The sequence below is a fragment of the Aythya marila genome (genome assembly GCF_965140915.1).
Source record: "Aythya marila genome assembly, chromosome: 1".
NCBI classification, from domain to species: domain Eukaryota; kingdom Metazoa; phylum Chordata; class Aves; order Anseriformes; family Anatidae; genus Aythya; species Aythya marila.
Genome location: NC_139042.1, coordinates 24559300 through 24571661, shown reverse-complemented (window position 1 = coordinate 24571661; position 12362 = coordinate 24559300). Strand labels below are relative to the sequence as shown.

At 32.9% G+C, this 12362-nt stretch overlaps 1 protein-coding gene across 7 annotated transcripts in view; it reads right to left on the bottom strand.

The window, feature by feature from the left end:
- NBEA (neurobeachin) overlaps positions 1 to 12362 on the bottom strand; it is a gene marked incomplete at its 5' end in the record, with an annotated part of 512607 nt that overhangs the window by 263395 nt on the left and 236850 nt on the right. For all 7 annotated transcript variants that reach the window (XM_082765401.1, XM_082765407.1, XM_082765402.1 and 4 more), the window contains one exon: positions 2412 to 2473. In XM_082765401.1, the coding sequence (XP_082621527.1) occupies positions 2412 to 2473 (62 nt within the window). The remainder of the gene's footprint in view (positions 1 to 2411; positions 2474 to 12362) is intronic.

Genomic DNA, 12362 nt, shown 5'->3' with positions numbered 1-12362 from the left:
TCTGCCATTCTCTTCTAGTCATGATCTTAATTATGTCCTATTAGTATTTTAAAATGTTTACCACGTGTTTTCTTTCAACAAATAATTTTAAATAAATTAAATACAAAATTCTACCAAAAAGTTTTCATGTAGATGAGCAGAACCACAGATTGTTTAGTACACGTATGAGATGCTCTATGCAGATACCACGTTCTGTGCAGATGCAATGCTTTAGGTGAGCCACTACACCACTACAGCCCCCTGTTGACAAATGCCTACAGAAACATTTAGCATCACTCCCAACAATCTTGGAGCATTGGAATAATTGTAATGAATAGGCATAGAAATAAGAAGAATAGGCACAAGAAATAAGCATAGGCATAGAAAATTGTCTTCATATACAAGACAAGGAAGCAACCCTAAAATATCAGCTAGGGTATGAGAATTAAAAGCTGTTATTTACCCAAGTAATCAGATAGAAAATAGCTCTCAATCAAACATAGAAAATCAATAAATATTCAAAATTACAAAATGATTAGACTCTTAATATTGTATAAGGTATACAATTAGGCTTATTTTTAACATAGTCAAATATTTTGAAATAATAAATAATTTGTATAATAGTCACAAAAACAACAAATTGATTTAGGTGCATTTGTTACATAGCTTTACAAAGATGTCTAAAAAAAAGCATTGCAGAAAGAGCTTAAATTTCTCTCTCTTCCTTTCAATCAATATTTGAGGCAAAGTTTCATCTCCAGGGCCCTTAATGGCAGGAATTCCTGGAGCCAGCAAATGAGTAATGTTAAACCTCTGATTAGATGATGAGGCCATCAAAGACACTAGACCCTAATGCTACATTCTACTTTATTATTGAGAACTGCAGTAAAACCAAATGCTAGGGAAGAAAGGATTGTAAGTTATTCCTTTCCTCAAGTAAAGGTTTCAAAAGCTGTTAAAAAGAAAAAAAGAAAAAGAAAAAAAAAAAAAAAAAAGAGGTTGCACGACATGACATGAGGCTCAAAAGCTTTAATGGATCTTTTGGAATTTTCCTGGAAGTCAGGATTTCACCATTAGGTAACAAATTTTTCAAGTATAGTATCCTGCTGGAGAGGGTTTGAACTTCAAACCCTACTGAGGATTCCTGCCAGGGATGTATTTTTATTTCACTTTTTCCTAACAAATATCCATCCTGGCTAAGAGGAAAAAAAAAAAATAAAGAAGAAGAAAGAAAAAAAAGGAAAACAAGATTTAATGATTTCCTTATGACACAAGCTTGAAGAAATGCAACCTATGGACTAGCAAACAGCAGGTAAGTTGCAACGCCTCCCCCCGAATCAGTTGTAAATGTTAATTATTTTCATCAAAAGAAGATCTTAATTTCAATTACTCCTAGAACCTTTTTGGTTTTTGTACATTTTTGGTGCATGTTCTCAAAGTGCAGCTGTGAATGCTCAATGAAAACTACAAATAAATGTTTTTGTTTTGTTTTGTAATAATGTTAAAGGTTACCCTAGGCATTTTGCATAACAATTTGCAATGTGTTTAACTGGTATCTTAAATCTGTGGGGAATTTGATAAAAGGTACACTGTTAATAAGTCTTTAGAACTAAAAAAATGGTGAAGATATTGGGACCTGTATTTGCCTTGTCTTACACAAAATGAGAAGAATTCTAAAATGTTTGCTTATTACTGGCAGTTTAAAGTAAAAGGCTTTATATAAGAAATTAGCCAATAACACTCTGTAGAAAAAAATAAAATCAAAATTGAGAAGTAAACAATCCAAAAACCATGAGGAATTATTTTAGTTTTAAATATTTTACTTGTGAGAGCAATTCAAAATGTTAATTGATTCAGATTTCTGAGAAACCAGTTACTACGATGACAAAAAGAAATAATAATAACCACAGCATTTTTTTTAAACAGAAACATTCTGCTTCTGGCAGGTCTAGAGGAATACTTCAGTCATGTTCCTCTGCTTTTTATGTACTGATAGCTATATAAAATATGCAGTATTTTATGCCACATATACCGAAAGCCACTGTGAAGTATGGTTTAATGAAATTACTAATTCAAGGACAGATTTTAACATAAAATTAGGAAAAAAGTATTATATTCATGTACTGTAAATAAGAACTGTCTTGAAAGAGAATTAATATGCAGGAAAAGTTCATAATATACATCCATACACTTTTAAAAGCCAAATACAAGTATACTTTGCAAACCCTTTGAATATAGAGACAGTATGCAAAATTTGTGTGTGTATATATATATATATATAAATCTACAAACTTTATGCTACCAGAAGAGATTAATTTTTATTTTCCTGTACTGAAATGGAAGAATGAAACAAGCAGCAATACAGAATTCCTGGGCTGGCAGTAATCCAGCACTGAGATAACTACTACAATTAAAACCAGAGAATGTCTTACCTGTGAACAAAGTAGCATAACAAGTTCAACCACTGAAGTACTCGACTTCATACAAACCAGACCTGCAATAGATAGTCAAAAGTGAATTTAAAATATTGCTGATATTTAGTAATTGTAGCTAAATATTTTTAGAAAATCCTTAAAATCTCTGTATTGTATTTTTTAAAATCACTTAAATCCACTGAAACATATTTCAGGCACAAACATCTGATAACTTCAGATTCAAACATATTTAAATGTTCAGAAACTATCAAAACATCACCTAGAAAAACATACACTTGAATCAGAATATATATATATATACATGTATATATATATATATATATAATTACTTCTTTTTGTCATTTAGCTCAGTTCATTATTTAGCAAAACAAATAAATAAAATCTATCTACCTACCTATATCATCCAAAACAATTCAATATATGATAAGTATAAGAAAACAATCTTTAAAAATTAAATCTTGTGAGTGTTTAACCTGACCAGATATTAACTGGGAGATTATAAGGCCTCTGCACAGAAATTGTTTTAATTCTCATCTGGCAGCTGTTTTTCCTGTAATTTAAAGTTTGAGGAGTAATGAAAGGTGCACACATGTGAAATCTAATTCTTATCATTTAGAATCCATACTTTGTAGTTTGTTTTTCTTGAAAATCCTGAATTATGCAGCGTAATTATTGTTCACAGTTTTGTACTTAATTTGAGTAATCATTATGTAATCACATTACCACTATTTGCAATACTTTTTTTTTTTTTTTTTTTTTTTTTTTTTTGCAACATTGGAATACTGATTAACTTTCAGAGAAAAGGATACCACGTCTAGGTATTTAAAAGATACATTGTGAAAAGATGAAGAGGAATTTACACTTCTACTTTTAACTTTGGTAGCCTCTGGGTTCAAAAATCACGTGAGGAACATATTGATATAACGGTTTAGGGCACAGAAACACTTTGTTCTTCTCATAAAAATGATAAATACACAAGTAATAAGGCTTACAACTAAGGACCAAACAGGAAGCTGAAAAGCAAGCTGACGTGCTTTAAGTAGGTTTCAACAAACAGCGATTAGAGACAAAAGCACTCCTACACAATAGTGTGGATATTTATTGCAGGTAATGGATAAATACCCTTTTGTGCCCATTTTGCTAACAATCCCATCCTCATTGTACAGTAACGCAGAACACGCTGTAAGAAGCCACTAGGATTCCATTCTATCAGATATACGAGCAGACAGTTAACTAATGAAATAAGAGGCAGATGTGAAAAGCTCATTTAGGAAGACAATTGCTGTAATTGATCAGCTATTCTCATGCTCAAGTGCTAGAGGATCAGAAAGATTAATGGGATACTTATCACCTGCAGGCTACCTCCACTGTTTGAAAGCTGACAAAGAAAATCCAAACAGAAGAGCAAACTCCATAGTTAAGCCAATGCAGGTAGCACAGATACATTAAATGTTTTACCAGAGAATATTCACTGTTTTATTGTGAATCCATCTCATATTCTATAACACTAACACCTTTCCTGTCACATAATTAACCTCATATGTATGAGAACACGATCTAGACAGAATAATGCTCTTCTTCCATGCTACGTAATTCCCATGCTACAGAATTCCCATGCTACAGTCTTCTAAATGTTTATCTATCTTTACCTTCTGATTTCATATCAAAAGAGCTTATGCTTATGACTCTAACATAAGCATGATACACACTTATGAAAAATAAACCAATCAAATTACATAATAAAGGTTATATAGCCACAGCAATTTTGTTGCATCTTGACCAGATCTCCTTAAATAAAAAATTCGATGTAAAACCTACACTTATAAATACATATAATGAATACTTCCTGGATTAATTAATTAAATTAGAAGTTTTTATCTTTCAAAGACAGTTGGTAATACTTGTACCACCAGGTTCAAACAAAATAAAATAAAATAATAATAATAAATTTTGGAGCATAGAACAAAACAAGTATGCCTAAAATGGTAGAAAAACAGGACAAATACTTGTTATTATCATCCAAATAACAATGATGATCTAGCATTTATGCTGTATAATTCATAAAACAGGACTCTCTGTTTGAAGGCAATGAGAATTGCTTTAACTCAAAGTCTTCTATTTAACACTAACAAGAATGTTAATACTAAACTTTTTAAAAAGCCTAATAATTATATGGGCTTGATAAATAAATAAAATAAATAAAGTGTTTGTCTGATCTTAAAATCAATGACTTTTCTCTGTTTGTCTGAACATCAGTTGATAATTTTTGTATACCAGAGCTAATCAATTGTGATCTTGGGTGTAGTCTTCTAGCATCAGAGCAAGGACTGAATTGATTTTGGTAAAATTCAGAAGAGGAGGATACAGAACTGACATCTGGTTAGCACATCAGCAAATCCATTAGCTGTAACCAGCTCTGTATTTGCCTGCTGATGAAATAAACCACTGATAACAGACATTAACACCTCTCTTAACAATTTCATTTGAAATTAGATGTTTGTGTGAAGATTTTCAAGTAAAAAACAAACAAACAACTAACTTAGAAATTGTAGCACTTTTCACCTGTGAAAGTAGAGAAGGAAATAGGAAAGCCTTACAAAACAGGTTCATGGTGGATGGATGGTTCAAGATGGATGCCTTTACAGAGAGCTCTGCCTAAAGCAGAAGGAACAGCTTGAAGTGTGCAATTCTCTAGTTAGAAATAAGGAAAGATAGGAAAAGTCGTAACAGAAAAGGTGGAATCTCAATGAGATTCCATCTCAATGAGTAGGAAAAAGGGTAGAAGCAGAATCCTTTTATTCATCTTTTTTCTCTAAGCTTTTATACTGTATATTACTTGAAGTAAAATAGATTGTGGAAATGTGAAAAAGAGCAGGGGCACCATTTCACATCATAAGTCTCTTTCTTATCAGCTTCCTACTCACACTTCAGTAGAGTAGATGTTCAAAACATCTACTCAATGTTCAAATAGCAGATATTCAAAATAGTCGATGTTTAATAGTAGATGTTCAAAACATCTACTCAAAACATACGAGGGAAACTGTGTGCCCTCCCTTGTATGCTCCACTTTCTCATTCCTAGCTGCCAAGGGCTCTATTTTGTGTCCTTGTGCTTCTTCCCATCTTTGATTATTACTGATTAAGCAGGAAAGGTTTGAAATACTTTTTACTTTTTTTTTTTTTTTTTTCCTCCTCTGTTACACAAAGCACAATTAATGTTCACCTGTCAAAGGTGTTGTAGAGTCAGTAGTAGAGGATGATAAAAACAGGACAGATCCATTCATCACTATTTGGAAGAACTGACAATGCAATCTCTGGTTTATGAAAATCCCACATAATCGAAAGCGTAGGAGTAAGTTAAAGAGGAACTACCATACCTCTTCTATTGAACTAACACACATACATGGGACAAAAGGTCGTTTTAATAATCTTTTGTTTTTAAGTTTGTGCAATCCTCTGTTCTAGGAAGTCCGGCTTGTATTGAGTGCCTCACTGCTTTAGGCTTGGTAAAGACACTAAAATAATTTATTTCTTCAGACAGTAGATATTCTGACAGACAAAAAACAAAGGAGAATGAAAATGTTCTACTCTCATTGTGCAGGCAGAAAGGCAGAAACTGGTTGAGGTATCTTCACAGAATCAAAAATAGAATCACGAGAAACAAAAAATATGGCAAGCTTTGAAAAATAATGGCTTCTTTGATTGAGGAAAGCATACAAATCTATTTTCTGTTTTCTCCCCTAGTGTCCCCCATTTAACTCCAATGTGAAGTATTTGCAATTCAAACTAAAACTGTTGCCTGCATTCTTCAACTGCATATAAGTTCTTCCTATACCATCTGTATCAAATGCCATTAAGGAAGTTAATGTAATTACCAAAATACAAGTGGATATTTCCTGCATACAGCAAGGTTAAAAAGGTCATTGTTTAACTGAATGGAGTACTTGCTCTTTATATTTGCTGTTCTTAGTACTTTTCTTCATGGTCTATTCTCAGCCCATTAAATATAGCCATCAAAATTCAGCAATTTGATGGCAACAATGACCACATATATGGATGCAAAAATTGGGAGAATCAAGTGCATGACCTTAGCTAATCTGGAATAAATGATGTATGCCTGGCAATTATCTTGAAATGCTCTGGTTTACATGACTTCTTTTTCAGTGTTCTTCTGGTGCCCCAAAGATATGCTAATTATTTCTCTTCACTATGACTTATTAATGTCTAAAAAAGATTAATTTCAACATTACTATTTTAGTCATGCCTATGGCATTAATGAAATCATAGGTTCAAAACCTTGAAGTCACCATGCTGAACAAGTCAGTATGAATTTCTATTTTGAATAAATATAATGTAAGCTGATAAAATAATTTATTTAAAAAATCCTTATGAAATAAGATCACGTTTTTGAACTTCTTTTTGTTATTATTAATACAATGTGTGTATGAGTCTAACTGAACACCACCACAATTTCATCTGGTCTTTATCAAAGTTTGCCTGCATTTTCTCTCAATGATTTTATTTTGCCAACTTAAACCCTTATTGGAACTGGATGCAATTGTAATATTAGGAAAAACAAAAAGTTAAATGTTTAAACTCTTCTATTGAACTTAGAAAAAAGATGCGATTAACCAAACTTTAGAGCCTGCAGAAGCTGCAGAAGTCTTTCACTCACTTATAGCTGTGACTTAACTGAAAAGTCTCAGGTATGGTTACAAAAAAGCCTGCAAAAGTTTACTCTGTTAAGCCTAGTTCACAGAGAAAAGTTGGCCTCACAGAGAAAACATTATACCATGTCATCAAAACTACAGGAGCTTGGTATAGAAAATAAAGCTTATGATAAAATAAAGACATTCTATTGTATGCATTATTTTATTAGCATATGAAGTGTGCATAAAATGAACTTAGAAATGAGCATACCGTCCTAAAATTAAACAAAAAGATTCAGTACCGGAATTATGAACCTGTATACAAGCATCCTGGCTTGTATAAGAAGCAGTGTGGCAAGCAGGTCTAGGGAAGTGATTGTCCCCCTGTACCCAGCTCTAGTGAGGCCGTACCTCAAGTACTGTGTTCAGTTTTGGGCCCCTCGCTACAAGAAGGACATCGAAGTGCTCGAGCGAGTCCAGAGAAGGGTGGCAAAGCTGGTGAGGGGTCTGGAGAACAAGTCCTACGAGGAGCGGCTGAAGGAGCTGGGTTTGTTCAGCCTGGAGAAAAGGAGGCTCAAGGGTGACCTTATCGCTCTTTATAAGTACATTTAAGGAGGCTGTAGCGAGGTGGGGGTTGGTCTATTCTCCCATGTGCCTGGTGACAGGATGACGGGGAATGGGCTAAAGTTGCACCAGGGGTGTTTTAGGTTGGATATCAGGAAGAAGTTCTTGACTGAGAGGGTTGTGAGGCATTGGAATGGGCTGCTCAGGGAAGTGGTGGAGTCACCATCCCTGGAGGTCTTTAAAAGACGTTTAGATGTAGAGCTTAGCGATATGGTTTAGTGGAGGACTTGTTAGTGTTAGGTGAGAGGTTGGACTCTATGATCTTGAGGTCTCTTCCAACCTAGACAATTCTGTGATTCTATGGAATTCTATTTTTTACTTATATTTTCATAAGGTCAACTATTTCATACTTCCTACTGATAAAGTTTTTCATGTACCTTAAACAAAAATGTACATTGTTCATAGTGTTCATTAGTAATTAGTACTGGTAATTAGTACTGTATCTGTTCCCATAATCCTCACTGTTTTACGTGCCAAGACACAGAATAGGAATTTTCCCCAGTTAATTGATGAACTTACATGTCTTCATTTTTATAAGACTATTACCTTTTACTCCTTTCAAAATTTGTTAGCAATGGTGCAAAAAACTCTGATGACAGTTCATGCTGGTGACAGACAATAAAGCATATCTTGGCTTTGACAACACTGAGAAAAAAAGAGATTGATATTTTGGTTGTAAATCCAAGTTTGTTTTTGCAAGATCTCTTTATCCTGCCACCAAAATCTTTACAAATATTTTCTTGAAATATTTTGCTAAATCCAAACTGGAATCAGAGAAATAAGCTTAGTATTTCTTTTTTTGACCATTAATTAAAATTATTTGGATATTTTAAATCTCCATTATTCTTTCTCTGCCATACGTTGTCACTCAGATTCATGGTTTTAGTCAACTATCAAGTTGCTGGCAAGTGCATTAAAGATCTGAAAAGCATAGGGGGAAAAATATAAAGATAACTGAAAAGTTTGTGAGCTTGTGAAAATATTAACTGAAATGAAAGATTTTCTTCCTCCAAGCAAAGTGATTATTAGAAAATAGAGGTGCCAACCCTTGCCTAGGAAAAAATAGAGGCATCAAAACTGCACCAAACAGTGAGAGACATCCAATTTGCCAGAAGAAAAAGAACTAATTTAGTAGCTACAGGTGATGAATGGGCACAGTTTTTGTTTTGTTTTGTTTTTCAGTTTTAAATGACTTACAGTGCAAAGGACTGCAGAGTGGTCAAACTTTGATGGACTATTCTTCTCAAGGAAGGAGAAAACAAGAGTATGAATGTAGGAATACAGTAATTAGTCCTCCAAAGCAGAATATAATGTTTTGCAAGATTACACTCAAAATTGTTTTTTATATAATCATAGATATCATACTTTGTAGATGTTTAAATTACACTAATAATCTTAGCTTATGAAAATAAAAAGTTGGCAAATATTCAGGAATTGCAGAAAGTCTGCAGATGGAAATCACAGCCACGTTGCATAATAATTATAGCTCCACTTTTACTAAATAAAAGAAAATATTACTCCAAAGAAAATATACTCACTAAAGCAACAAAGTTAGGCTAATGGATTTAACTATTCCCTTCAGTAGCCTTGACTGGCAGAATACATTATCACCAACTTTAGGGACAACAAAGGATGACTGCAGTAGTACTCTGGCCTATCCTTTGTGTGGGTTGCCTTTACAGACCAAAAGATGACACAGAAAAACACGATGAATGTGCATTTGACTCGGTGCTTTTATAGTTGATCAAGAGTGTTATATTTCCTACATTTGTTTTTGTACATAGAACAATATGTGTAATATTCTTTTTATTTGTTACCCCAAAGTCTAGGAGAGGTATCATCCAAGTTATCAAATAAAATACTTTTGAAATACTATCAGAAGTCTCTGGAATTCATAGCTTAAGATAAATACCTCAAATTAATACTGATAGGTCAATCTAAACAATAGATTTTTATCTGTTGAAACCCAAATCAAAATTTTAGTCCTTTTAGTCAAATTTGTGAAATAAATCAGATTTAATGGTTGGATAAAATGTAAAATTTTAACAACGTTATATAATAGTTTCTGGAATTGTATTCCTGAAGGAAGAAAACCTACATTTCTTCATGACTGCAGTTACTAAAAGGAATCTAAATGGGGACTATAAAATATCCCGACAGAATCACAGAGTGGCAAAAACTCTTGAGAGCACATCTAAAGAAAGAGGATTTATTGCAATGCATATGATTGACATTTTAAAATTACACACTTTTGTACTCTGATCCCATATGATATTGACAAAACTGATTCTGGTGCCACATTACTCTGAACACTCTAGCCTTATAATGATATACAGAATTTTTTTCAAATTTCCATTAGTGTTAATGGGATGTACAAATAAATTCTTATTCATCAAATGAGATCATTTAATCTATACAATAAAATCTACCACTACTATCCGGTTTAATATCTCAGTGAAAATTTTCAAAACTGATCAATTTTTTTTTCATTAAGCAACTGTGGTAATTTTTTTGTTGCCCAATGGTCCATTTAGAATGACTCAATACATGCATTTGTGTTTCTGTGTCCTCTTAAAAACAGTATCACTTTGAATGGGTCTCTTTTAAAGTATCTATTCTGATGTAGTGAACAAATACACTTTTTTAATTGCTATACTATAACTGATTTTAAATTTATATAAATCTCTAATGTATCAATTAAGAAATTGCTCTATTGAGCAAAATGACACAAAATTATTCTCTTAATATAAAAAAACAAACAAACAAACACAAATGTTAATTATAAGAAACCAATTCCCTGATAAATTTAAGTGCAACATTTTATTTTAATTTTGCATAATATGAAAATTACCATATACTAGAATATAATTTAGAAAACCAATATGTTTCATTGTCCAAAGTCCTATTCTAGACAGTGGGTCAAAACAGCAAAACCACTGATCACATTTCACTGCATCTGATCAAATTAAAACACCTCTAACCTTGGAAGTCTCTATAAAATTGAACTATTGCTTCTCTGTTGAAGCAATATTTCAGTTTCAGGTAAATACTTCAGTTTCAGGTAAATGAGTAACATTTTTTTGTTGTTGTTGGAAGCCTGGAAGAACTTAAAAATAAACTGCATTCAGAAAGAGGTACTGGAAAATCCAAACCTCTTATTTATCTAGGAGGAACCTCAATGGAGACCATTCCAATTATTATTATTATTACTATTATTATTTTGAAGCATCTAACAGCCCCATAGGCAAATGAAAATATGATCCTGAAGGTCTTTTGATCCTCCTCTCTATCCAATGATTTTGTTGTTGACTGCACCTGTGGCTAAATTTCTGCCACAGCTGGATATTTAATTTCAATAGACGGAATAAGAAAAAAAGAATAGAAAATGTCATTTAAAAATTAATTAAAAACATAAAAAGTTAAAAGATTTTCCAAGTTCTGTCATGTGAAAGTCTCTCAAGACTTACTTGATCATGTTACTATTTTTAGGAATAAGTGTGAACAAAACCTACTAAATTAAAACAACTGATAGTGAAGAAGTTGCCATATTTTCAACACATCTGGGAAAAAACAAACCAACCAACCAAAAAAAAAAAAAAAAAAACAACCAAAAAGCTATTCTATGTTGTACTTGTCTCTCACCATTTTCTTTTTTTTTTAAATGAAGAAACTTCTACCCCTCTTTTCTCTCTCTCTCTCTCTCTCTTTTTTTTTTTTTTTTTCTTTTTTCTTTTCCTCATTCTGTCACCTCCTCTCAAATCCGAGTTACAGGAAACACATTTCAAAAACATTACCTCAACAGTGAATTACCTTTAAAGAAGTTTACAATCAGAAATCTGGACTTGAATTCCATTCACTAACATAATCAAATATGTATACATTATAGCTTCACTAGACCTGTGATGTTTTCTCTTCATCTCACGAACCTTTTTGAGTTCTTTCGGAAGCTGTCAAAAGTGACATCTTGAACAAGGTGTAACATAAGTATGATTCAAAATTACGGTTTCTAAAATACCATGCTTTCCTTGAAAACCCAACAAAAGAATATACTTCAAATGCATTGAATGTTATATTTTCCTTAGCTTAAAAGTTTTTTTTTGTTGTTGTTGTTGTTGTTGTTTTTTCCTTTGGAAATTTATCAGCTTTTTCCTTAGCTTCAGCCTGTAACTTATTCCTACTTATTGCTATATTTTCCCTACGAAATTGTTTTCTTGTTTCTTCTCTTTTATTAAAGACGAGAATTGCTTCCTTGCTCTGCCCCAACCCCCTTCACCCCCTCCCTCCCAGTTCTTTACCCTCTATTTCTTTCTGTTACGTTACTTCCTATTAAAGGTAGAATATTGTCATCATGTCATCATAGCTTTGTACAACTGAAATGGGCTGCACAGCAGTAAAACTCTTTTTGGTCCTCCTTACTTCTTGTATTTCTTCTGTTTGGCGACCTTGTGGCCATACACAGGCCAGAAGAGCACATCAGCAAGTGAACCACTGCAACTACAGGAATTACAACATAAATGCCCAGAACTCATGCAGCTTCATACATTTCTAAGGCCAAAAAGATTTTAATCTGGTCTGATCTCCTGAGTAGCATAAGGCACTGAATCCCAACAGATACATTTTATATCTTGCTGGGTGAGGCAGTATTTTGTTTAAATGGTCATTGCTACCCAAGAATT